Raw genomic sequence first — 27,251 nt, 5'->3', positions numbered from 1 at the left:
TTCTGCGGTTTTGCTCGTCCTGCCCTGGTAGATGTCAGATTATTCTAATCCTGGTTCTGTGGCATTTCTTCTCGTAAACACAGGTAATCTCTTCTCACTCTCCCCACATGCGTGTGTTATAATTTAGTATCAGATAACAATTTATGCAAACACACAGTGTGTTTTGTGTACACAAACACTTTTACAGCAACTCACACAGTTTCCAAGGTGTCATGGTGACCAAGATAAAGTCAAAGGAACAGGTTTCTCACTAATAACTGAAATAATTAAAGTTTTAATCAGCGTCTGCTTTATGGCTGGATCAATGGAAAAGACCAGAAAATACTGAGGTTTCTATCATTAGCACATAGCAGATCAGCTGTTAAAGTCTCTGTATAACTCATAAAGACAGAAAACACCACAAAACACAAGATTATACCAAATATTTGTGTCTAGCTTTTAGTGCAAATATCTTAATACTTGAATTAAGACAAAACTAACCTTAATTTAAGTATACTAAGATGTTTTCTCTAGAAACTAGAACAAAAATACTTGGTAATATTTTGTGTTTTTGTAGTGTATTTGTTATGGACGTAGAATCAAACATAAAATCTAACATAACGTTTCATCACACCTTCAGCTGCAGACAGTTATTCCCAAATGCATCGAGCAGAACTGTAGAAATGACATTTTTTGTGCTTCAGCATTTGTGTCACAGTGGAAATGTTTCTGCAGTTTCTGATTCAAATGTTTTAAATAACATTTAAACTCATTAATGCAAATTTAGATCTAATTCAAGAAATAAATGTAATAAAGATTGAGGATAAAAGGTAAAGACCTGATCTTTACGTTCCTTCAGAGACGCAGTAGGTTAGAGATTAAATCTGTTTCTGAGTCAACCCATGATGCATCTGCCCAGAACTTTATCAAGTTCTTATTAAACTCAAAACAAGCTGCATTGAAGAACAAACTCTTTATTGACACATTCACAGGAAGGAGACAAACATGTCAGTTTTGATTCATTTGATAAAGAAGGAAAACAACGAGAGTTTTCATCGTTTGGCTTTTTGAGCAGAGCGGGTCGGAGCTGATTGATAACTTTGAAGGATCAAAGTTATCGATGCATTGATTATTTTTATAAGCAGAGGATTATGAGCTTCAGCTTTTCCTGTAGCAGTCAGTAGAACGGGGAAGTCAGTGCTTCTTTTTTGGTTTTGCTGCAACATGTGGTTTCTCTTGATGATACCCATCAGTTGAGTTGCATGTTACGTTTTTCTGTGAAGAAAAAAAAACAATGAAAATGTGTAAGTTTCCTGTTTTAAGGTAAAATAATGTAAACAAGTCTCCATTATTGGCAGATTCTTAATTGAGACAAATCAGTTAAACATCTAAAACAAAAGTGTGCTCCATTGACTCTGCTTATGATTTATTTGTTGATATGAAACTTTTCAGTTTGACCCAAAAAAAACACAAATAAATTTTTAAAAAAGAACAAATCTATTTTTTACAGCTCAGTTAATAAGCAAAGTTAGATTTAATTAAATTGTTTTTGATGTTTTTATAGTTGAGACTCACCTTTTTTAACCACTGAGAATCTGGATCGATGCAAAATTTTTGACCTCCTTTGAGCTTAACGCTACAAAGAGTGAAATCCAAAAGTTAGACAATTTCATAATTACTGTATGAAGCACAAAAATAAACATTTAAAATGACCAAAATGTAACTAACATTATATAAACATAGAGTGACTACTTCATTCAGTCAAATGTTCTTACATAGATCATACATTATCTGGTAAACAAAATGCTGAATGTAAAATCAGATGAGATAAATAAGTGCTGCAATATTTCCGTAATTCTCTTCAGCTGTTACAGCCGATATGAAATTACACCAAGTAGATGGCGCTCAAAGAGAAAGGAAGAAGATGAAGGATGCTCTTGTTTTAGCTGCAGTTCTTACATGAAGAAGTGTTTTTTACAGGCGGGTCCTGGTTTTTGTTCAAAGCACTCTAAGATTTCCCCGCTGACCTGGTCTGTCCCATTATCACAGCAGGTTGGCTTCACATTGTGCTGACCTGAGACTGCAACAGAAACACAACGACAGAAACACAGTGAACAAAAATACAAGGAACATTTTCACAAACTTTTCAGATAACTTCCTTTTGTTTCAATCAGGCATTAATTAAAAAGTAAAACATATTTAACAGCAAATCGTCATTTACTGACCAAAGGCTTTTTAAATGATTGGTTTTGCTATTTTATTATTATTATTATTATTATTATTATTATTATTATTATTATTATTATTATTATTATTATCATTATTATTATCTTTTTTTTTTTTACATGAGTTATTGATGTTTATACAGAAAGTTTCTGAAACATCTGACAGTCAAATAATGTTTTAAAAATATATATTTTAATAATATCCAACATCTCCAGTGTCATGGTGGACTGAGACATGGTGCCGGGCTCTGGGCTCAGATAAAGGCTCTGGGTTCGATTCCCGGCCCCGATCTTTCTGCATGGAGTCTGCATGTTCTCCCTGTGCATGGTGGGTTTTCTCCGGGCACTCTGGTTTCCCCCCACAGTCCAAAAATGTGACTGTCAGGTTAATTGGTCTGTCTAAATTCTCCCTAGGTGTGAGTGTGTGTGTGCATGGTTGTGTGTCCTGTCTGTCTCTGTGTTGCCCTGCGACAGACTGGCGACCTGTCCAGGTGACCTGTCCAGGTGATCTGTCCAGGTGACCCCGCCTCCCACCCAGAACGTTAGCTGGAGAGGCAGCAGCACCTCCTGACCCCACCAAGGGACATAATAATAATAATAAGAAGAAGAATTACGCTTGTGATGAAAGAAATGAGTTTTATTAAATGTTACTTCTAAAAGTAGTTTTATCTCTGAAGGTATCAGCAGTAAGTCGTTCTCACTGCAGAGGATGTGAGAACAGATCCGAATCAAACCCGTTGCTTTTCTGAATAAAGTCCTAAAATGCCTTCAAGTTGCGATCTCGTCTGTTTAAACATGTTGAAATGAATTCAAGTGTTTTTGTGCCATAGATGACTCTGTTGAAATGACTCCTTTTAATCAAAAATAGTCTTTTAGATCAAATTATTAGCTTTACAAACCAACTCAAACTGGTTGTAACTAAATATCATATTCATTAAATAATTAATTATCAACATTGTTGATTATCAAATCAACATTGTGCTTCTTTGAAGTCCAGCCAACAAACGTGATGCAAGCGTCCCGTTTGCAGTCAAAAATGTAAAATATTGACTCATTTGATGACTAATATCTAGATAAACAAACTCTAGTTTTTGTAAATGTACATTACCGTCGGCCACAGCGAGGCAGATCCAAACGGCCACGATGGGCAGAAACATTTTGGTGCTGAAAGTTGTCCGGGTCTCTGTGCAGCGGAGCCGACTGGATCTCTGGTCCGAAGCGCTTCGTTACCTGCTGAGAAATGCAGCCGCCTCCAACCTTCAGCGCTCTTAGATGAATAATCATGACAGAAACAAGCAGGAACTGAGCAGAGATATCTGATCAGGAAATGTCTGAGACAGTGACTGATGATAAGAACTTTTTCTTTCTGCTAGTTTGTAAAACGTCTTGGTTAGATTATTCATAGCTAACCGTCACAGACACAGTTAACATGAACTAGGTTCTCCATAAAGGTGTAGAGTCTGATCACACTGAGGCCTCCGGGGGTTTTGGATCATATTACAACATATGTTGTTACTCTGATACTCATCCATGTATTCCACATGATTCATGTTTTTATGTTCATCAATATGTTGCTTTTCATGTGCAGAAATGTTATTTTGCCCTAATCTCTCTTCACACAGCGCCTGGCTGCAGCATCAGGCACCTGGTCTTATGTTGTTTGTCTTGTTGTTGTTGTTAGCTATCCTACTGGGACAGAAACTTTTAATCATTTTAACCATTTAGGAAAGTTGGAGCTCAGATTGTGAAAGATGTAGGAGGAGGAAGTGACCACAAAACAAATCATTTGTTGCACCTCTCACTTTCAAAAAGGTGTAAAAAAAAAAGAAAAATGTGAGTTTTTAGCTTTGATATGTTCAATGAACAAGAAAAAGAATCAGATTTTTGACTATTTGGGTTTTTGATGAAAGCATTTCAGGGCTGATCGAAGGAAAAACCATGATAATGTTAATTAATTTATTTTTTTTACATTTTATTGAATATTGAAGAATAGAAAAAAAGCGACTTACAAGTAAATAAAAACAAAAATATAACATCTTTTGAATCCAAATAATCTGGGTAACAGCTTCAAAGTACAACATGAAAAGAAAACATGGGAAAAAATACATTAACTTGTAAAATTTTGTTTGAAATCTTTTGAACAAGCAAAGTTTATTTATAAGAGGAAGCATTTAGCAAGTCAACATTAATGAGTATGATAGTTACAATAAATTCTACTTTTTTTCTTTGATAAATAAACCAAGCTGAACATTTTAAAGTGAGAATAAATTTATATTCATGGATCTGGAGGACAGAAAGTTGTGGAACAATTTCCATAAATGTTATGCTTCTCTACACTCATAAAACTAATGTTTGTTTCCAACTGAGACCTACAAAAACACTGCTGATGCTTGTTAAGCAGAGGTGGTTTTTAAGCTTCTTGTTTTCCTGTAGCAGTCAGTGACGCAGGGAGGTCAATGCTTTTTTGGTTTTGCTGTAATACGTAATTTGTGTCCATGATGCTAAAAAGCAGGGCTGCAATGTAGGTTTTTCTGTGATGAAAAAGGAAAAGAGAAAATCAAATACTTCTTTTAAACAGAAAGCATACTTGTTTTTTAATGTTCACATACTTTGTATTAGTAGCAGAAAACAATTTCTACATTTTACTGCAGTTATAATTTAAACAAGAACAGTGAGTGTTTTCTAAAAGCTTTATGTCACAATTATACAACTGGACACATTTTTATTTTGGACTAATTGAGATCAATCAATCAATCAATCAATCAATCAATCAATCAATCACTCAATCAATCAATCAATCAATCTATCTATCTATCTATCTATCAATCAATCAATCAATCAATTAAACAGCTAAAACAAGAGTGTGTTTTTCTGACTCTGTTTGTTTTTATTATGATTTATATAATGAAATAAAACTTTTCATATACCAGAAAAAAATGAAGCAATATTTTTTACAGCACAACAAAATTAGCAGAATTAAATGTAATTAAATAGTTTGATTGACTCTGTTTATAGTTCAGGCTCACCTGTTTTTTCATGTCATGAAACCATTGGGAATTTGGGTTGATGCAGAAATATTTACCACCTCTGACCTCAACCCTACAGAGAGTGAAACACAAATTAGACAATATAATTATTACTATATAAACATTTGAAGTGATAAAAATGTTTAGATGATATACCAAACGTGAGTGATCATTTAGTTCATTCCAATGATGTAAGCAAGATCATAAATTAGCTGGTAAATAAAATGCTTGATGCTGAAAATGCAATATTTTGTATTTTTCTGAATATTAATTTATCCAGGTGGTAAAATGAAATTACATTTTAGCTAAAATGAAATTACATTTTAGCTAAAATGAAATTACACAAATATATGGAGCTCATATTACATTTAAAGGACAACAAATCAGAGCTCAAAGCTGAAAGAGAAGGTGTTACGGCCAGTGGCCTTTTCTGTGTTTGTTTGTTGTTTTCAGTGGCTAATTAGATTGACTCCACCTGGAAGTGGGTGCGGCCCTGCTCGTCCTGTCCTACATCCTGAGGCCTACGGTGATTGGGTCATCAATTGCCGGCTCCACCAATCACTGTTGAGGCCTCCCTTTAAGAACCAAGGACATCCTGGGAGAAGGTGTGGCTGTTTCCTTTTGTTTAGACAGCTTGCCACTTTGTTAGGTGTTTCACTGCTGTAAGCTTGCCCCGATAGCCCTGATAGCCCTGATAGCCCTGATAGCCCTGATAGCCCTGATAGCCCTGATAGCCCTGATAGCCCTGATAGCCCTGATAGCCCTGTTAACCCTTGTTAGCTTTGATAGCTCTGTTAACCCTGTTAACCTTTGTTAGCTTTGATAGCTCTGTTAACCCTGTTAACCTTTGATAGCTTTGATAGCTCTGTTAACCTTTGTTAGCTTTGATAGCTCGTGTTACTCTCGTTGTCCCTGTGAGGGATCTTTGAGTCTCTGTTAGAGATTTGTAGTTTGCTTTGTGTACCCTGTTCTGAAAGTCCTTTTTTTGTTTGGCTAAGTTCTTTGGTTTACAACTGATTGTTTGTGTAATTTGTTTTGTTTAGTACTTTGTTGTTGTAAGTCCCTACATTTTGACTATTGTTAATTTTTACCCTCTTTATTTTGTTGAACCAAACAATAAACCTCTAAATTGTTAAAACCTTACCACCTAGGTTTCTTTAATGTTACTTCCCTTTCCCCTGGCCGAGCCGGGTCGTAACAGAAGGGAAGAAGATGGAAGGATGAATCTGTTTTCTACTCACATATAGAAGTGTTTAGCACAGGCTGGTCCTGGTTTCTGATCAAAACATCTTATGATTTCCTCATTGATCTCATCTGTCCCCTTATCACAGCAGGTTGGGCAATTATGACATCTACCTGCAACAGAAAAGCACGACAGAAAAAAGCAAAATACAAAAGGAATATTTTTACAAAGTTTTCAAATAATTTCTTGTTTTAATCAAGCATTAACTAAAAACTCAAACATATTTAACAGTAAATCTTCATACATTTACTGACAGAAGTTTATTTAAATTATTTGCAATGGTATTGAATGAGGCACATTTTTTAACGTGAGTTTTACAGACAGTTTCTTACAGTCAGCCAAGATTTCAAAAAGATATTCCAGTAATATGCAACATTTCCAGACTCCTGGTAGGCCTTAAACTGATGGCTGTGCAGATTCAATATCAGATTTTTTAAAAAGAATGTCACTAATTCCTTTATATTTACTTCCAAATGTTTAGGCTTTCTCTTAAACTCTTAAAGCAGGGTTCTGTTTATTCATGATTTACTATTTAAATTTGATCAAGAATCAAGCTCAGGATGAATGCAAACCTAACTGTTAATTCTATTTATAATCTTTAAATTTCTTTGTTCATTGTGATGAACGAAATGTGGGAAGTTTGTTAAATTTTACCTGAAAAGATAGTTTTGTCTCTAATAACTCGTTCTTACCATGGTCGGAAATCCCGTGGAATCCGAGCCCACCCTTATTGGAAAAGTCTCCAATTTTCCCTCCTAAAAATATCATAAAAGAAAACTTTGTATTATTATTATTGCATTGTACAATATCAAGATGAAAAGGCAAAAGAAACAAAGAACGAAATAAATCCACCATTTATCTAAGAAGAAAATAAGAATGACTTTTTAGATCCCCCCCGCCATTATTAGAACAATGGTTCAGTCCAACATGTGGGTGGAGCAACAGCAGTGCTGCGGAACGGCGCAGCGGAACGGCGCAGCTTCCATTAGAGCCGCAATACGAACAAATGTAAGTAAATACTTAAAGCGAATACATGAAACACTTTGGGTGCGTTCACACTGCAGCCTGAAGTGACCCAATTCCGATTTTTTGGCAATTCCGATTTTTTCGCCGTGGCCGTTCACACTGCCAGTAAATGCGACCTGTATGCGTTCTGCAGTGTAAACAGGCAAACAACCTGAAAGTGTCCCGCATGCGCAGTAGAGGGCGCCATAGCATCAGCGTTCTAAGTGTTCTGCCAACTGCCATAAAGAAGAAGTGCTCAGTGTTTGCGGAAGTTAACATGGAGGCTAACGGTGGAGCTTAGCTTACACATTTGAAGTTGTTGTCCGGCCGGAGCAGCATATTAACAACTTAATCCTCATATAATCCATCATGGTTGTTGTTTTTATTCCCACTTGCGCATATCAGGACACAGAATAGTGAGATTTGTTGAGAATCAGTGACGTTCAGTTCAGATGAAGGCGACCTGGACGTTAGGCCGCATTTGAATCGGATACGTATCGGATATGGGTCACATTCGAAAAAGAATCCGACCTGTGCTGTTCACACTGCCATGAAAAGATCGGATACAGGTCACATTACATCAAAAAAATCGGAACTGAGTCACTTCAGGCTGCAGTGTGAACGCACCCTTTGATAAACCTAGCGTTTTCTCTGTCGAAGGTAGCAAATATTTCAGTTATATTCAGCTCTAATGTAACTCTCCCGTTAATGAGAAGAGTTTGAAACAGGGAGGGGCTGAGCGTTAGCGCTATTACAGTAAAAAAAAATAAAGAAAGTATGACTTTATTTATTTTAAAACCACAAAATAAAATCTTAATATTATTCTGTAAAAACCCTAGTGCTTTGAGCCTTAAGTTGAAGTTATGATACTTCTCTGATATTCATTATTTCTATCTGTTTTCTCACCCATACAGGACATGGAAAAACAAAAAAGCAGTAAAAAATAACATATAATTTAAATAACACATAAGTTGTATTGAGAACCACTACAATAAATCAATACTTATGAGGAATTTTATCAAGTAGTGATTAAAACTTTTTTTAAGAGCCTTAAATTTTTGTGTAGCAGAGATTAGATCAGCGACACTGAACCAAACTCAACATTTAAATATTAGTTTGACTTCTATGGGTCTCAACAGTTTGTTTACTGAGAAAAACACACGTTACATGTACATTGCAACTTACTAGAAAACTTTGGACCTTCAGCTAGAACACATTAAAAACTTTTCAAACCACATTTGCTGTTACATTTCACTGTAACTTTGCAGATCTCCCCAAAATTGTTCTTAAAAGTCCCCCCTTATCATGAAATGGGATCTCCTCCCTTGGTTCTCACTGCAGAGGATGTGAGAACAGATCCGAATCAAACCTGTTTGCTTTTCTGAATAATGTCCTAAAATAACCTTCAAGTTGCGATCTCGTCTGTTTAAACACGTTAAAATGAATTCAAGTGTTTTTGTCTACAAACCGCAATGTCCCATAGATGCACTTTGTTGAAAAGTCAACAAATCAAAAATAGTCTTTTAGAACAAATTATTAGATTTTACAAACCAACTAGGCCTGTCACAATAACAAATTTTGCCGAGCGATTAATTGTCTAAAAAATTATTGCGATAAACAATATTGTTTCAAGAACTTTTGACACTGATTTAATGGAGATGACTAATAATGCATGTGATTTCCTGCCATAGATAGATGCACTTTATTTTCAAAAGAACACATAACACTGGAACTAATAAACTAAACAACCAAAAGCAAAAATAAAATGGATTCTCAGTCTCCATTAACAAAAAACGTACTTGAATAAAAACTAAACAACATAAAGCCAAAGTGGAAATAAATACTGCATTCAACCAAAAGAGTGCAGATATGAAATCTGTATTGCCCTTCAGTAATCACTAGATTTAAATAAAGAAGATGGACACATCCGACTACCTAATGCAGTCGGATGATTTTTTTTTTTTTTTTGCCCCTCTTTTCCCCCTTATGACAATCTTAGATCGTTGGCCGCTGGTGATTTCGTAACCGACCATCCTGCAGTGTGTGGTGGGTTACGGTGGATCGTCGGTCGTGGCGGCTCCGATCTAAATCAGGGATTTTCCCCGACTGGAAGCTTAACGCAGCCCGTTGAATGTGACAGGTAGCCAATCAGAAAGCGCGGATTCCCCTCCGTGCTTTCTGAGGGGAAATTATGGAGGGGAATGGAAACAACATTAATATATTCAACATTTTGTGCAAAGAATATAGAAATCACAAAGGGAGGAGTTGGAGCCAAATTGCTACCGCAGTTGATAAACCCGGTAGGTTTTCAGCTGTTCTTCGTTAACGTGACATAAATAGGTTATAATGATTTTCATTCGGTCAGGACTTTTAGCTGACTCTAGCCACATGCATCACAGGTAGATTCTAGTAAACCATTGATTAATGCCTGGTTTTAAAATTAGTTAACTGGACTTGTAGCCATTACTTTGTGCCCATGTGGCTGGACACCACACGGCACGACGAACCCGATCGAACCATTATACCCAGGATTTCTGTCAGGTTTTGAAAATGGGCCGACAGTCCGCCAACAACTCGTGTAGTGTGCGCTGGATATTACACTAGGGTAAAGTCAGGAAGAGCACCGGAGCTGAGCCTTTTTTCATTCAGTGTCATCAACAAAAATAAAAAAGTCAGGAAGAGACGATAAAGCCGATAATTAAAATGAGGTCGATAGGTTTAATTTATTGTGCGATTAATTGATTTATCGTTTATCGCGACAGGCCTAAAACCAACTCAATCTGGTGTCCCGTTTGCAGTCAAAAATGTAAAATATTGACTCATTTGATGACTAATATCTAGATAAACAAACTCTAGTTTTTGTAAATGTACATTACCGTCGGCCACCGCGAGGCAGATCCAAACGGCCACGATGGGCAGAAACATTTTGGTGCTGAAAGTTGTCCGGGTCTCTTGCAGCGGAGCCGACTGGATCTCTGGTCCGAAGCGCTTCGTTACCTGCTGAGAAATGCAGCCGCCTCCAACCTTCAGCGCTCTTAGATGAATAATCATGACAGAAACAAGCAGGAACTGAGCAGAGATATCTGATCAGGAAATGTCTGAGATAGTGACCAAGGACACGATCTGAAAGACGTGAAAACCACTTTGTCATGAAATAGTCTGAACCCATCTGTTTGTAAAACTTCTGTTAGATTATTCATTGATAGTTTAAAGGACCCACAGAAGGTCACCACATAAAGAAAAGTCTTTCCCACCATAAGAACAAAACTGCTGCAACCACAATTAACATAAACATCTGAAGCAGATTTCATTTTCAATAAAAGATGTAGAGTCTGATGGCACAGAGGCCTCTGGGTGTTTTTACAACATTTTGTAAAATATTACCCTGGGATTGATCAGAATAGAAAAGATATTGGCTAAATTAGACCAGAAATGGAAAGTCTGCATGTGGGGAAAAAAAAACAACTGCTGAAGCAAGTCAAGGCAAAGCAACTTTATTTACGCATCACCTTTCAACTAAAGGCAACTCAAAGTGCTTGTATTGAAATTAACAACATACATTAAATAAAGCACATCAAAAACATTTACATTAAACAGATTTAAACAAATTAAAATTAGGCTAATAGGGAAAAAAGGTTTTAACCTCGTTTTAAAAGAAGAATAAAATTATGATGCATCCAACTATTAATCTGTCCTATGCATTTAGGCATTTATTGAGAATTTGCACATATTTGTGATACTCTATCTTGTTATTGCATAATATTTGAATGAGCAGAAGCATTTATGTCGAAGGGAGCGGACCGAGGACAGGACCTTGATGAACTCCGGAGATAATTTGATTCAGCTTAGCTTTATAGTCGCCTATTGACACGAAAAGGTTCTACTGGATTTAAATTAGGACCTACAGGTTACAGAAAAGCCAAATATGGCCGTGAAATAAAGAGTCTGTGTCCAAAGTTTACTAATGTTGGACCAAGATTTCATCAAGATTCAGTTATTCTGATGCAACCTGTAATTTAAAACAACATACAATAATAAAAATAAATAAATAAATAATAAATACAATAATATACAACGTATGTTTGAATTTTTATTGACTACTGCAGTTTCCCTATAGTCTTTCAAACTGACCTGTTGGCTCAGATGGACATTTGGCAACAGTCATGCAAAATGTCACAAGAATTAGCATGCTAATATGCTAACTTTAACTAGCCTACTCGAACATTAGCATATTTTTGATAATTGAAGCTCCACATCAAAGGCGAGCTTTCTACCTGCAAAGCTGAAAAGTGAAATGATCACAACCAAAGATTTATGCTTCTCAACTGGAACAATAATCCCAAATGTAAAAAACAAAACAAAATAAAAAAAAATAGAAAACAATCAGATTTTCTCCTGCTTCGCTTTTTGACCAGAGCTGACCAAAACAAAAGGATGATTTTCATCAACAACCAAAATATTTCTGCATTGTTAATGTTTCTTAAGCAGAAGTTTATGTGCTTGTATTAATAAAGGGAAGTTAATGTTTCTTCCCTTTTGTTTTTGCTCCAACATCTTATTTGTGCCGATGATGCTCGTCAGCTGAGCTGCAGCTTAACCCTTCCTGTGATGAGAGAAAGAAAAAAGTAAATATTTACATTTTTTTTGTAAAACAGAAAACTTACACATTAGTCATTTGTAAATGTTTGCACCAGCAAAAGTTATAATTTAATCAAGAACAGTGGGTGTTTTCTAGAAGCTGCATTGATATTATAACTGAGCACATTTTTACATCTTGGCTTCATCTATTACTTCTCTGGACTGATTGAGTTTAAAAAACATCCAATCACCTAAATACAGAGTTAACTCAAATGTTATACGTAGAGCAAAATATAATTAGAAATTGGTCTAAACCTTTTTCATCCTGACGTTGTTTATATGTGGAAGCAGTGGAGAAATTAAAATTAAATTTAAATTGTTTTTGACTGACTTAATGATGTTTTTAGCTGAGACTCACCTGGTCTCTCTTGTTTTTCAGCCATCGGGAATTCGGGTTGATGCAAAATTTTCTATCACCTTTGACCACAACACTGCAGAGAGAAACAAAACAGTTGGACAATTTAATTATTCCTGTATGAAGCACAAACATAAATTTTTAAAATTAGATGATACAGCAAACAGAGTGAGCATTTAGTTCAGTTCTATGTTCTTATAAATTAGATGGTAAATAAATATTTTAGTAATTTTATGTTCATTTCTCCAGGTGTTACAGCTGATATGAAATTACACCACCAGGTGGCGCTCGTGTTAACATCTACAGGAAAACTGATCAGAGCTCAAAGCTGAAGGAGAAGGGATGAATATGGAAGGATGAATCTGTTTTCTACTCACATATAGAAGTGATTAGCACAGGCTGGTCCTCGTTTCTGTTCATAACACTTTACGATTTCCCCTTTGACCTCTTCTGTCCCCTTATCACAGCAGTTTGGGCATCTATGACATCTACCTGCAACAGAAAAGCACAACGACAAACAGTGAAAAAAACATCAAGGGAATAATAATAACAAAGTTTTCAAATAATTTCCTGTCATTTCAATCAAGTGCACTGCAAAAACACAAGATCTTACCAAGTATTCTTAGTCCAGTTTCTAGTGCAAATATCTTATCACACTTGAAATAAGACTAACTAACTTTAAAGTAACTTTTCAACAAGATATAGAGGCTTGTTTTAAGTAGATAATTCCTTAATATTGATATCAATGTACTTGTTCTATTGGCAGTTAAATTAACTTATAACATGAGAAAAATGTCTTGTTATAAGTTAAATAATCTGCAACAAAACAGTTCAGTAGCCAGAAAACAGGTTATTTAAATAATCACTAAAAAAACAAAAAAAATCTGAAAATTTATTACAAATGTTCAAAGTTAACAAAAAGCTTATAACTCAGCTTGAGGTTATTTTAATAATCCTTTAAATTATCAAATGTTTATATTAGTGCATTGTAATTGAAACCAAATTAACAGGTAATTTCATCTGCGCAAGCGGAACTGTCAGTATTTTTTAAATTCTTTCCTTATTTCTTTATATTTTAATTCCAAACACTCAGACTTTCTACTCATCTTTTAAAGCTGAATTTTGTTCTTTAACTGTCATAATTTGAGATTTAAATTTAATAAGCTATCTAACTTTTACAAAGCCAATACATCCTGAGGCACCAGTAAAATAAATCAGCAAAATACTGCAAAACTATCAAGATATAATTATGATTCTATGAGAACTTTGTTATATTTTCATCTCTAAAAGTAATTTTATCTCTAAAAGTAATTAACTCTTACTGGAGATGATCTGAACAGATCCGAATCAAACCTCTTTGCTTTTCTGTCAAATGTCCTAAATTGACATTTTTGTTGTGATCTCACCAGTTTAAACACATTAAAATGAATTAAAATGTTTTTGTACACAAAGCGTAATGTGCCATAGATCCTGTTTCTCCAAATAGCAGTTATTGAAGTTAATTTTGTGGAATTGAACAAATATCTACGTTCCTAAAGAACATTTTGCTGCTATAATTTCAGAAAATAAACTATAATCTCCTCATAGTGACTGTCAGTTTGACCCCAATTAGATACCAACTTGATCTGCAGCATGTTTGCACTCAAAGACACCAGAAGTTCACTCATCTAGTATCTTTGAGTAAAACGTTAAATCATCCCAAAGCTTTAAAATCTACTTTACCAGCAGCAAGAGAGAGGAAGATCCAGACGGCCATGATGGACAGAAACATTTTGCTCCTGATGGTGAAACTCGTCGACATGTCTGCTATGAAACCAACCACATCTGAATGAAGCCGTTTATTAAATACGAAATGCAGCCGCCCCCACTAACTTACGTTATTAAAATTAGTGAGCAGAAAGGAGTTAGCAGGAACTGGTGTGTGCAGAAATATCTGAAGGGAAAACGTTTGAGATAATGACCTAGAATATGACCTGGAAGACTAGAAAACCACATTCTCATCTACCAAACTCTGACGCAGCCTGAACCGCTTCTTACTACTAGTTTCCCATCTGCTGGTGAAATTTCTCGGTTAGATTGTTCATTGATAGATTTAATGAACACACAGACGGCTGAACACTAAAAGTCTCTTCTAGCATGGGAACGAAACTGGAGATGTTGCAGATAATATGAACTGAGTGGCTGCAATTTACATAACGCAGACGCCTGAAATAGATTGTAAGAGTCACGTAAAGCAACAGTCATAACTTTAGAAGATCAGCGATCAGTTTGACGTCTGAGCAGAGTCAGTATCAGACGCTTCGCCGTCCGCTGCACAACCAGCTAAGATGCAAAGGGTTCAGGGAATCCTGTGATGCATTCAGGGACTCCTGTGATGCCTTCAGGGAATCCTGCGATGCATTCAGGGACTCTTTTTGCAGTTAAGCATTTATTTTTCCTAAAGCAAAGCAAACAAATAGTTGTTCTGCAGCGACGTACATGAAGTGAATCAGTAATCTGTGAAATGGTGACATCACTTTAAAAAACAAACAAAACTAAAACACCCAATTAATGTGTTGTTGAATAACTCTACCACCAGAGGGAGCTCACTATCCTGTTTTTATGTTTACTGTTCTGACAGGGCGGTCATGCTTTTTGCTGAAAACACTCCGTGAGCTCATTAACCCAACTTGACAGGAAATTATTAGTAAAACATGTAATTAAGCTCAAAATGATGCACCGACTGGTTATTAAAAAAATAATATCCAAATAGTTCAGCCTCAATTCTTGCTTATTGTTCCTGCATGATAAGATTTAGGCATTAAAATAACAATAGATGAAGGAATAGATCCAGCACTGGAGTTTTTTGAACAGCAAAATACCCAAATATGGATAAACAAAGACAACTTCTCACTTATATGCAAGAGTTAATTAGTTCAAAACTAGTAACACTCAGCTAAATTACTGAATAAAAGATCAGAGAATAATTTTTTCTGGGCTTTGTGAATAAAAGAACCCCAAAAACTGAAGATGTTACCAGCAGATCCAGTGAGGAGGATCTGAGCAGCCAAGATGGACAGAAACATTTTGATGGTTGAAGTCGTCCATGTTTTTCATCTGCTCTGCAGTGAAACAGTTTGTTACCTGCTGCTGAATGTTGGTGCTTCAAACCTTTAAAAGTCTGAAATAAGGGAGTAAACAAACAAAGCAGGAAATGATCTCTTGTTTCTGACATACTGACCAACGATGCCGTTTTAGAGAATCAACGAACCGCATCCTCATGCAGCCTGACCCCGTTCTTAACGTTAGTTTGCTTTAGGTTTTCTAACAGAGGACCCCTGCATATGTATATTATATTCTGAGATAAAGTTGCAGGACAGGCAGGAAATTATCATATAAAAAAATGTAAAGAATTTTTTTGTCATGAGAATGAAACTTGAGATGCTGCTGATAAGTCGAAACGAGCGACCGCAATCAACCTTTGCACAGATGCATGAAACGGGTTGCATTGCAATGGCAGGCTTTCCAAACGTCAACTAAAGCAGCAGTAGGAGCTCAGTGAAATCAACCACTGGGTTAGAGATCTGTTAAATGTTTGCTAACAACACACACATCCAAACACACTAAAGTAAACCATCACACTGGTTTTCAACCACAAATTTAACACAGATCAAGTCCAGACTTATTCATGGTGTCAAACTGTGTTTTATTTTACCAATAATTATTGATGTGAAGTTTGTCAAAATTTATTTATTCTTTGAATTTATTTGGTTTAGTCAACAAGTTGTTCCTTCAGACATATAAATTTTGGTGTTTTAAATTCTGTTATGCGGGATCACTGTATTTATTATATTTTATTTAATGTATAGGAGCAGAAGTTGCAGGTCTGACCTTAACCACCAAATTGATTTCCTCTTTCCTTGTGTCTGTTCTCAGAATCAGAATCAGAAGAATTTTACTGTCATCGTCAGAAAGACAACGAAAGTGCAGTTCCAGTACAACCATCCATTGGGGGGGATGGTTGGCTGAGGCCTGGCAGCCCGACAGGCGGCGCCTTAAGTTGTAAAGTCAACCTGAGACGAGCTTCTGAAAATCAAGTTAAGTCAGTTAGGTTTATTTGTGCAGCTCATTTCAGCAACAAGGCAGTTCAGTTCAAAGGGCTTCACATGAAAAAAAAAAGTCATAGAAACATCATACAGTCGCCAGTTGAGAAACCAGGAAGTGCCATCAGCAAAATAATTAAATATGTTGGTCAATGTTCCCGTGATAATGAGTCAAAGGGCAACTCTAAACAGCTTTAGTTTGAAGGAACTCGGCGTTTCAACTGTTTTTCAGTTTTTACATGAGTGTTTAGTGAAAGTTCAGACCGTTAAAATTATGCGGAATGGCTTTACACAGACAAAAACAAAAACTCCAACGTGGATAAAAGCTGAATTGGGCTCCATCAATTCAGAAGAAGATTGAAAACCAGCTACATTCACAGACGTGGTTCTGACAAATGAGACCTGAATCATTTTAATGCAGCACCATTAAAACCAGGCTGGTCTGTAAATGAAGTAATAAAATATTGTGGTCTTGAATAATTAGTCTTAAATATGTCATTACACTGTAAAACATTTGAGCTGCATTTAGTTGTGCCTTCTGTCTTCTACTCTTTAAGTCAAATACATTTTGCGAGGTTTAGATTTTGAACCTCAACGTGTGAGTTGGTGAAAGATAAACTTGCTAATTTTGCCAAGCCTCCAAGACTTGAATAAACTAGAGGTTTTAGACACTTAGAAAAACTGAAAGAAGAAAAAGACAGGAGTGGAAAACAAAATATGACAGTAAAGGTTAGAAAACCCTCTCTGCGCTGTAGAGCAGCTTCCTCTCCGTATGAATCTGGGTGAATGGTGACTCAGAACTGTAGTTAGTTAAGTGAGTGTCTACACGGTGGTTTGTCTTTGGTGTCTTTATGTTGGTGTGATGATGATGATGACCTGTTCAGGCTTACCCTTCCTCTTGCCCATTGACAGCTGGAAATCCCCATTCCAGCATTCAGGGTCAGGCCACACTGTAAAAAATCCCCTCTAACTTACGGTAGCATACCAGCTGCTGCGGTTGCCAGAATCTTAACGTGAAAATACGGTAAAACTCTGGCAACCGCAGCTTGTGGTGAACCAGATAATTTGGTCCTTTGATTCAGGTATCGAGAACCGAAGTTTAAATTAAAGCTTTTGGATTGTCATGGTTTCTCTTTTCTGAATCTTTTCGGTTGTTTCAGGGACAAAAACAACCAAAATGGTGGAAGGTGAAATAACCAGACAATAAACAAAACCAATAAAAAAGAATCCAGTTTATTTATATGTAAGCAGTTAAAAAAGCAGAAAAAAACAAGAGTCAGATTATTTATGCTCATTTATTTTGCTTCAAAGTTTTGCTCAAAGGTTAAATGTTTTTGCTGATTTCAGACTTTATTTGTGTGAACTTATAATAAAATGATTAAATGAAACAAACATTGATTATAAAGGGAGAACATGTTGCAGGTTCTTTAACAAAGATTACAGGCTGGAAAGTGACTTTTCACTTTTAATACATTTAATATCGAGGAAAAGCAGAGAGTTTCTGTCAGCGAAACATTAAAAAGCGCTTCCTACAGTTATTTTGTATTGTTGCAGATGAAAAAGCAGGGATGTTTATTTTTTTCTTGTTGTTGCAGCAACGCCTCGGTCTTGTAATCATTTCCCTCAGTACCTGTAGGTCGGAGGACACTTCAAGTGTTCCTGAAATGAGAAAAAATAAAGTTTATAGGGTATTTTCTGAGAACCAGAAGTGAAAAATATTGTATAAATATTTGTATTTGTGGTGATATCTGGACAGAATCCATAAACGGTAAGAGAAGCATGCGGTTTAAAATAAATATTTACAGAATATTTTCTTTGGATGTCTTTTTTTTTTTTTTTGAGTCATAAACATTCCCAATTGTGTCACTTCCTATTTACTATAACAACAGTTGATTAAACCAACATGTAAAATACTTGCAATCTGGTCAATTTTTTATTTCATCCATTATTTGTTTAGATTTATTAACCAAATTAAAGCAATAAAACAGCAGTAAAAGAATGTAGCTTCTCGTGTTTGTGCCTTGATGCCTTTTGTGATATTTGCTTTGTGAATTAGATGCTGAAACTGAGAAACTTAAATCTCAGACAATGAGAATTACCAAATCTAACATATTTCACCCAAATCTTCAGCAGGTACGGAAGGAAGTGATAAATATTACACAAATACGTATTATTTTACACAAACCATTATTGACACAGATTCTTCACACAGAGATGATTGGCTGAATTAACCGGATCTGCTTTCCACTGTTGATGCTCACCTTGTGGATTTTGTGTTGGAGCCATGTGGAGCCAGGTCTGACGCACAGCGGTGGTTTTCCTACAGTTTCAACTCTACGAGACAAACAACAAGACAAACATCACAGCTGGACAATTTCATTTCTGTGCCGCTGGTAAGGTGCACACCCACCAGAGGATGAGAAAGTTCGGCAAAGCTCTCAGTAAGTGCGTTAGCTATTTTGGAAAAACCAAAACCACTCAGAGCAAAAAAAAAAAATTGGAAATTGAGGAAGTTGTTTTGAATTTTGCCAAAATGTCTGCAGCTACTTTTATTTACTGTTCATTGTTGATTTCACTCAGATTTCTCAGTTTTTTTCAAAGTATCATTTAATTCCCATTCATTCAAATTTGTCCTAAATCAGAGGCTGTTGATTTATTTGTAACATAATTTGTTTGCATGATTTCAAAGTCTTAAAAAGGTCCTACAATGTAAACATTTGTTATAAAATAAAAGCAAACAAAACTCAAAAGCGTGCTGTTGTGTCATAATGAAATGCATCAATAATCTTCTAATTTTGTTCACAATGAACCAGAAAAAAAATCCCAAATGTAGATTTAAAACTGTGCCACTAGAGGGAGCTCAAACCTCCTGGGTTTTATAAAAGAATCGGAGCGTGGTGGTGATGTCTTTTGAGAGGAAGTTGGATGTTGGTGGAAGGATGAACGTATTTGATGTTTTCTGTGCTTACAGGTAGAAATGTCTCCGGCAGAGTAGTGTCCTTTTTTGTTCGAAACACCCGATGATCTTCCCTTCAACCTTCTCCATCCCATTAAAACAGCAGGGCAGGCTTATTTGACCCTGGCCCATAGCAGGCGGACATCCTAGAAAAACAGAGTAAAAGTTTATTTTTAGACATTTTGATCTCTTAAATCTACACTCTGATGTCCATATGGTCAAATAAATTAAAGAAAAAACTGAATTTCAATGAAAATACCCTACTAAAGGTAGTTTTAGCTCATTTTATCTGCAGTATTTCTGTTCTAAGATACTAAAGAAGAGGTCATAGATTTTGGCTTTGTTTTCTTCTTTGTCTATTTTTTAATGCCTTTTACTTTAATCGGTTTTGTACCATGTTGGTTTTCCTCTTGGTTGAGATGATATTTGAGAACCGAATTAAAACCCTGCACTTCATCTTCAAGAACCTTATGCCACAAATAATGTTTAGACAGAAAACTAGACATTCATAAAGACTGCTTAATTTGTTTCAAACTTAATTTTTTAGTAAAAAAAATGTCATACTTGCAGCATTTATTATTTAAAAACAATCAATCTTTGCTTGTTTGAACTGTTTTCAGTTTAAATTGAAAAGATCAAATTTTGACTCATTAAATCTCAAATATCTGGACTCTGCAGATAACAGATGAGATAAGACTAGATATTTAATTTATTCCATGGGGAATTCAAACAAATCCCAAGTTCTTTGAAAAGTACATTACCGACCGACAGATATGGTGAGGAGGATTGAAACAGCCAAGATGGACAGAAACATTTTTCTCCTGATGGTTGGAGTCGTCCAGACGTTTGGTCTCTGCTCTGCAGTGAAGGAGACTGGATCTGCTGTGAAACGGTTTGCTGCTAATTGCAGCTCCTTCAACCTTTAAAGCTCTTAACTAGGTGAAGGAGACGACAGGAAATGCTGTTTTATGCAATGATACTTGAGAGGAACGTTTCTGAGGCAACCGCTATGTAAGACAGAAGGGGTCACAACCAGAAAACAGGAAAACCACATTTTGTCACACCAGCCTGAACCAATCCTTTATCTGTCTGTAAAATCAAGAGATCATCAGATAACGAACTGAATGTCTAGTTCCAGTGGGGGCACAGTGAATATGTTAACAGCTGCATGAAATGGGTCACGGTTCCACTGACATACTTTTCAAACTGTAATCAAACCAACCGGCATAAATTTACAAAGAGTCCAGTTAAAGTCTTTATTTAAACAAATATCAGACCAACACATTTTCATCAGCTCCCTCTGCAACACAGACCAAGTCAAACTGTTGGACAGCAGGTCGACAGTCGAGTGATGACTGAGTTTTCTTTGGTTCCTTCTTCCTCCCTGATCACACATCTCCAATATTGTTCCCCTGATGTTTATTCTCCAGTTTCTTCCTACAGTCCTCCTTGCAGCTTCTACATACTCCTCAATAACTCTCTGTATTGTCCTTTTATATTTTCAGCCACATGCTCAGTCCTGGTACTGAGGTCATTTCCATGTGGCTGGCAAAGAGCAACCCAATCAGTGGCCTCAAAACCTCCCAGCAGGGTTTCTTCAGCTTCCTGTGACCAATTTCTCACACTTTTCTTTACTGGTTGTCTCTGAACATCACACACTTATGACCCACATACACTGCGCCTCGCTTCAGTTTTACTGTAATTGTTGTTACGATCCAGCTGCTCATTTACAAGACACCAGTGACTGGAGTCTCTCACCACACCGGCACTTTTAGAAACCAAAAAAAAAAAAAAAAAAAAAAAAATATATATATATATATATATATATATATATATATATATATATATATATATATATATATATATATATATATATATATATATATATATATATATATATATATATATATATACACAGAGAGAGAGAAATTATCAGTTTCTCTGATTTTACTTTTGAGTAAAATGAACATTGTTCTTTTATTTTATGAGCTACTGACATGTCTCCAAAATTCCATGTTGTATTTGTTTGTACTTGCAGAAAATGAGAAATAGTCAAGATAACCAAAAACATGCAGTGCTTTCAGACCTCAAATAACGCATAGAAAACAAGTTCATATTCATTTAGAAACAACAATAGTAATGTTTTAACTCAGGAAGAGTTCAGAAATTTTGTGGAATAACGACAAAGTCTTCAAAGGGGTTCAGTGCAGTGGGCTCTTCACTTATTCCAGTGTGTATATATATGTGTGTATGTGTGTATGTACACACATATATATGTGTATTTGTTCTTCTAAGGAAATGACCGTTTTATTTGTGTAAACTTAGTTTTATTAAAGTGATTAAATGATAAAACTTTCATCACAGAGGGAAAATACATTTCTTCATGTTTCTGATAGAGGCTACAGTTTGAAATCTAACAAAAAATATGTCAAGAAAACTATTTACAATCCAATAAAAATATGACCTTTCACCTTTAATGTATTTAATTTCCAGACTTTTTTTTTCTTCAGTATTTGATAAAAAGGTCATCAATCAAAGTGGACCTAAGAAAAACAGAGGACTTCTATCATTAACTGATTAGTAAACCACAAACTTTTATAAACCACTTTCTTCTTCTGTTGTTTTATATTGTTGCAGATAGAAAAGCTTTTTTTGTTGTTGTTTTTTTTCTTTGCAGCAACGTCTCAATCCTGGAATATTGGAATCAGGTTCCTCAATGTATCTGGGGCAGAAGACACTTCAGGTTTCCCTGTGATGAGAAAATTAAAAGAGAAAAGAGAGTAGAAAAATGTTTACTGAATGTTTATTTTAGTATTGATTTCTTTCCCAGTGCATTCAGATCATTCTCTGTTTTAACTGGACCTGCTTGTGCAGCTCCTCTCACTGTAAACTGATATTTCTCACCTTCTTCCTCTTCTGTTGGAGCCATTTTGAATTTGGGTTGATGCAATACATTCCTTTCTCAGTAACGACCCTATAAAGACAGAAACATCACAGATTATCACTGCTGTTTACCTTTAAGGTAAGGTGGAAATTGTTTTGAATCTTCACCATTAGACTATGATACAGTAAAATGGCTGGTTTTAAGATATTTGGAGAACTTCATGGATCCCTAACCAGACTCATAAACTGATATAATCTTTCCCTTTTCTTTCTGGCAATCTTATGATGATGGTCGATCTCACAGCGCCAAAGTCAGTATCTGTGATTTAAACAGGGCAGACCTCATTTTGTAACGATAAATAATGATGTTTTTTAAAAGAAACAATTGAAGCACTAGAACAGCAAACATAAAATTCTACCACTAGGGGGAGCCCACAGACTTCCAGCATTATGTCCAGGAGAAACAGAAACAACCAGATCATAGCTGAAAAAGAAAGAGTAAGTGGAAGGATTGGTCCATATTTGCTGTTCTTACACATATAAGTGTTTCAGACAGTTTCCTCTCGGTTTTTGTTCGAAACACTCAGTGATGTCCCCTGGGGCCCTATTTGATCCCTCAAGACAGCAGGGCAGGTTTATCACATCTGTAGCAGACGAACGGCCTAGAAACAAATAAAACATAGAGAGACACAAATAAAACATAAAGAGAAACAAACAAAACATAAAGAGAAACAAATAAAACATAAAGAGAAACAAACAAAACATAAAGAGTAACAAACAAAACATAAAGAGAAACAAATAAAACATAAAGAGAAACAAACAAAACATAAAGAGAAACAAATAAAACATAAAGAGAAACAAACAAAACATAAAGAGAAACAAACAAAACATAAAGAGAAACAAATAAAACATAGAGAAACAAATAAAACATAAAGAGAAACAAATAAAACATAAAGAGAAACAAACAAAACATAAAGAGAAACAAACAAAACATAAAGAGAAACAAATAAAACATAAAGAGAAACAAACAAAACATAAAGAGAAACAAACAAAGCATAAAGAGAAACAAATAAAACATAAAGAGAAACAAACAAAACATAAAGAGAAACAAACAAAGCATAAAGAGAAACAAACAAAACATAAAGAGAAACAAATAAAACATAAAGAGAAACAAATAAAACATAAAGAGAAAAGTTTTAGCAAAGTTATTTCCTGTTTTCCTCTTCTTTCAATAAGGTATTAATTAAAAATTAACATGGTTACCACACAAAACATTTCAAAAATAGATGAATAAACACCACCTACCACTTAACAACATATTCAGCTACTAAATACATGATTATGACTGAAGTTTGTTATATATATATATATATATATATTTATATGCTGAGCTGTATAAAAAGAAACAGAAGCTACATTGAAAACTGTAAGTCCCTGGTATTTTACTGCTAATTTGATTTTTTTATTATAAAAATTGAAGCTTATTGTTTATATATATATATATATATATATATATATATATATATATATATATATATATATATTTTTTTTTTTTTTTTTTAACCAATTTAAGTAAAACCAACTCTAAAATTTTACTGAATGTATTCAGGAGAAATTAAATGTTAGAGAGAAATACATAAATTACTATTTTTTTCTTATTTTATATACATTTACTCCATTTGCTGTGACTTTACTGTCACATTAAAGATAGTTTGTTTTTTTTCTTTATCTTGAAGCAGCATCAACTATTTTTCGTTTTGTCTTTAAACCTCAGGCTTTAAATCTTTAATGGGACAATGTGATGTTTTTATTATACTCAGGCTCCAAGTTGCCCTGCAAGGATGAACATGGATGTGTTGGAAAAAGGTATTTTGGGCTCATAATTTTTACTTTTACCTGCTGCAACATTATGTAAATATGAGCCTTTCTTGAGGATTTTTAAATGACTGTTGATGCTTCATAAAATAAAAAAAAATAAGATGATGGACAACCCTGACCATCTTTTTCATTAGACTGTCTTGGGAAAATAGAGTCTTTAGTCAGGGGCTTCTTTGAATTCACTGTAATACAGACGGCTACAAAAGATCTTCCAACCCCAACAATAACTCTCTGAAGAATTTGAATTAACAGAAGTTAAAACACTTAATTTCCCTTTGGGATCAATAAAATATTTTTGAATTTGAAAGATATTGGTACAAAGATGTTGCTGCCCCTTATTAAACCTGACATTTTATTTTAAACTGCTGTCTGTTTAAAATATTTCCAGATCTCTGACTGTTTTCTGTGTAATTTCCTGTTTTTAGTTTTAGTTTAACATCTTCCAGCTCTATTTTGTTGCTTATTGTAGCTGCAGGCTGAGTCAAGTGCAGATCTGGGATGTGTGGCTGATGGGTGCGGAGCAGGGTGATTTCTTACATTCACACTTTGACATCTGTTTGTTCAGTGAGATTAACCCTCTGCGGTCTGAGCACGGCCGATGTCACGGTCGGACAGCCGTGAAACGAGGGCGTTGTCCTGTCAGACCGTCAGTTCCCGAAACCACACAAAAAAACTTTGTAAAAAAGCGACGCTGTCGGGTAAAAATCTAGTCCAGTTAACCCTGTCTCTTAAGAATGAAGGAGGGTTAAAGAAAATGGGGAATTTCACTTAAAATGTTCTATTTAAAGTTAGCTCAAAAAGTACCTGCAGTATTTCTGTTACAAGATCCTAAAGAGGAATTATATCTTTGCTTTTGTTTTTTTCTCTCTTTTAAAGATGGCCTGTGCTGTGATCAGCACATTAAAATGAATTTATTTTAATACGTCAGACATCATGTTGGTTTTCCTCTTGAAAATTAATATTTGAGGAGCAAATCAAAGCCGCTAAAGAAGCTCATGCTGCGAAGAATAGACAGGAAAATAAATCTTCATGAAGGCTGGTTAATGTGGTTTAAACTTATTTTTTAGTTTAGTTCAGTTTTTACTGAATATAGAGTAATAAAAAAATAAAGTTATATACAAAGAAAATAAATTTGAAACAGAAGCAAAAAGAACAGCAGCATATTTACACATTCAGACATTTATTTAGTTATTTTATTTATTATTTACAAAGCAATGATCAATCATTGTTTGTTGAACTGTTTTCTGTTTGAATTGCAAAATATCAAAATTTGAAAAGAATCAAACATTTAGAAAAGATAAGTTAAGACTGTACATAATTCATCCTGTAGGTCATTTCAAGAAAACCCCAAATTATCTGAAAATTACGTTACCAGCAGAAACGGTGAGGAGGATCCAAACAGCCAAGATGGACAGAAACATTTTGCTCCCGATGGTTGAAGTCGTCCACGTCTGGTCTCTGCTCTGCAGCGAAGCCGACTGGAACAGTTTGTGCAGCTCCGTCAGCCTTTAAAGCTCTTAAATAGATAAGCATGATGGGCATAACAGGAAATTATGTTTTAACCAATATTTCAGAAGTAATGGCTGCAGACGTACATAAAAGACCACAAGCAAAAGAAAACATGAAACCACATTCTTCTACACTGCAGTCTGAGGCAGTTTGAACCGGTTCTTGTTATTAAACTAACTTGGTTTTAAAACCAAAACTCTCTAATGGTTAGATGATTATTAGATAATGTTGCATAGTGCAAAAGAGATCAGCAGATAGCAATGTAAAGGTTATTTTTATGTGAAAATGAAACTTCAGCCAGCCAGCCACAGTGAGCATGTTCACATGAAACCAGTTGCATTTGCAAAGACCAACTTTTAAAGCTCTAAACAAACCAACTGTTATAACTTTACAAGTTAAAGTTATAACTACATAATGTTCCTACAGACAAAAGTCAATCACATCCACACTGACCAGTTGAACAAAACACAGATCAATTCTACAGCTGTATATATAAATGGACATTTTGGAGTGGCCTAGTCAAAGTCTGAACTTAAATACTATTGAGAATGCAGAGGAGTAAACTTAATCAGTCCAAGTATGCTCAGAAATGCTCTGGTGTTGCTGAATTAAACTGATTCTGTAAAGAAAAGGCAACTAAAGTTCCTCCACAGCGACGGAAAAAACTCATCGTTGATCCAAAAGCTTGACGGACGCTGAGTGAAATAAAACCGTTTTTAAAGCTGTAACCACTGACAAGAAAACTGACTGGTTTAAAATGTATAAACCTATATTAACACCAAATACTTCAAGTAGTAAAACAGTCGTATTTAATAACTTTGAGTATTGAAAATTAATTTCTTTCAATAAATAACTCCCTTTCAGAGTTTTATTACATTTTGAAATCTTTATTTCTGTTAAATGTGATCATCTTCCATTTATAGCTAATCAAAATTCAACATTCACACAAAAGGTAAAATATTTTTAAAACATGTTTTAATCTGACAATAGATCCTCATTGGATCTCAAATCCTAACTTACTGAATGTCTGAACATCAACTATTTAAATGAAAGTAATTTTCCCAGCTTGTTTCTGATGACTTAACTTTAATGTTCTGCAGCGGCTCAGATTTTGTGGAGGAGGTTAAAGATTAGGGTGATGGCATGGAGACTCGGAGCTTATCGGCAAAAAGGAATCATCAAAACATCGGAAACATTCAAAAGCTGCTCAGCAATTAAAGATTGACATATATATGATATACATATTTTCCATTGATATTATAGTGAACATATTTTTTTTTGAGGAAGCATAAGTAAAGAGGTTATACTAGATGTACATTCCCTTTACGTTGTTTTATTACTATTTGAGGGATTTCTGTCTCATTTACTCTCAGAAACAAACTTCTTGGTTGATTGGAAATCATTTTAAATCTAAACCTGCCAGAGGTTTGAATAGTTTTAGGCTTAGATTGATAGATGCAGTTGATAAATTT

General features: G+C 35.1%; 3 protein-coding genes and 2 long non-coding RNA genes across 5 annotated transcripts; all 5 read right to left on the bottom strand.

Moving 5' to 3' along the window:
- Positions 1-937: 937 nt before the first annotated feature.
- Positions 938-3,472, bottom strand: LOC148153464 (uncharacterized). The gene is made up of 4 exons (XM_088001453.1): positions 3,313-3,472; positions 1,939-2,059; positions 1,555-1,615; positions 938-1,254 (listed from the first exon to the last, which is right to left on the bottom strand). Exons 1-4 carry the CDS (start codon positions 3,359-3,361, stop codon positions 1,174-1,176), a joined length of 312 nt encoding a protein of 103 aa, XP_087857579.1. The 5' UTR covers positions 3,362-3,472; the 3' UTR covers positions 938-1,173.
- Positions 3,473-4,146: 674 nt separating this feature from the next.
- Positions 4,147-10,544, bottom strand: LOC148153463 (uncharacterized). Its single transcript, XM_088001452.1, has 5 exons — positions 10,355-10,544; positions 7,166-7,228; positions 6,472-6,586; positions 5,231-5,303; positions 4,147-4,735 (listed from the first exon to the last, which is right to left on the bottom strand). Exons 1-5 carry the CDS (start codon positions 10,527-10,529, stop codon positions 4,706-4,708), a joined length of 456 nt encoding a protein of 151 aa, XP_087857578.1. The 5' UTR covers positions 10,530-10,544; the 3' UTR covers positions 4,147-4,705.
- Positions 10,545-10,956: 412 nt separating this feature from the next.
- LOC148153462 (uncharacterized) lies at positions 10,957-14,688 on the bottom strand. The gene is made up of 4 exons (XM_088001350.1): positions 14,194-14,688; positions 12,849-12,963; positions 12,475-12,547; positions 10,957-12,081 (listed from the first exon to the last, which is right to left on the bottom strand). The coding sequence occupies exons 1-4, from the start codon at positions 14,270-14,272 to the stop codon at positions 12,034-12,036; spliced, it is 315 nt and encodes a 104-aa protein (XP_087857476.1). The 5' UTR covers positions 14,273-14,688; the 3' UTR covers positions 10,957-12,033.
- A 3,082-nt stretch (positions 14,689-17,770) lies between these two features.
- LOC148153461 (uncharacterized) lies at positions 17,771-20,446 on the bottom strand. The gene is made up of 4 exons (XR_015761690.1): positions 20,275-20,446; positions 19,523-19,655; positions 18,815-18,887; positions 17,771-18,212 (listed from the first exon to the last, which is right to left on the bottom strand). It is a non-coding gene; the product is annotated as an uncharacterized LOC148153461 (long non-coding RNA).
- A 1,368-nt stretch (positions 20,447-21,814) lies between these two features.
- Positions 21,815-25,801, bottom strand: LOC106905921 (uncharacterized). The gene is made up of 4 exons (XR_015761658.1): positions 25,643-25,801; positions 22,928-23,054; positions 22,414-22,483; positions 21,815-22,258 (listed from the first exon to the last, which is right to left on the bottom strand). It is a non-coding gene; the product is annotated as an uncharacterized LOC106905921 (long non-coding RNA).
- Positions 25,802-27,251: the final 1,450 nt, after the last annotated feature.

The sequence above is a fragment of the Poecilia mexicana genome, unplaced genomic scaffold (assembly GCF_051168715.1).
Source record: "Poecilia mexicana isolate PSO_F unplaced genomic scaffold, ASM5116871v1 scaffold_20, whole genome shotgun sequence".
Lineage (NCBI taxonomy): Eukaryota > Metazoa > Chordata > Actinopteri > Cyprinodontiformes > Poeciliidae > Poecilia > Poecilia mexicana.
Note: the sequence above shows the minus strand (reverse complement) of the source record. Positions and strands in the feature narration are given on the sequence as shown.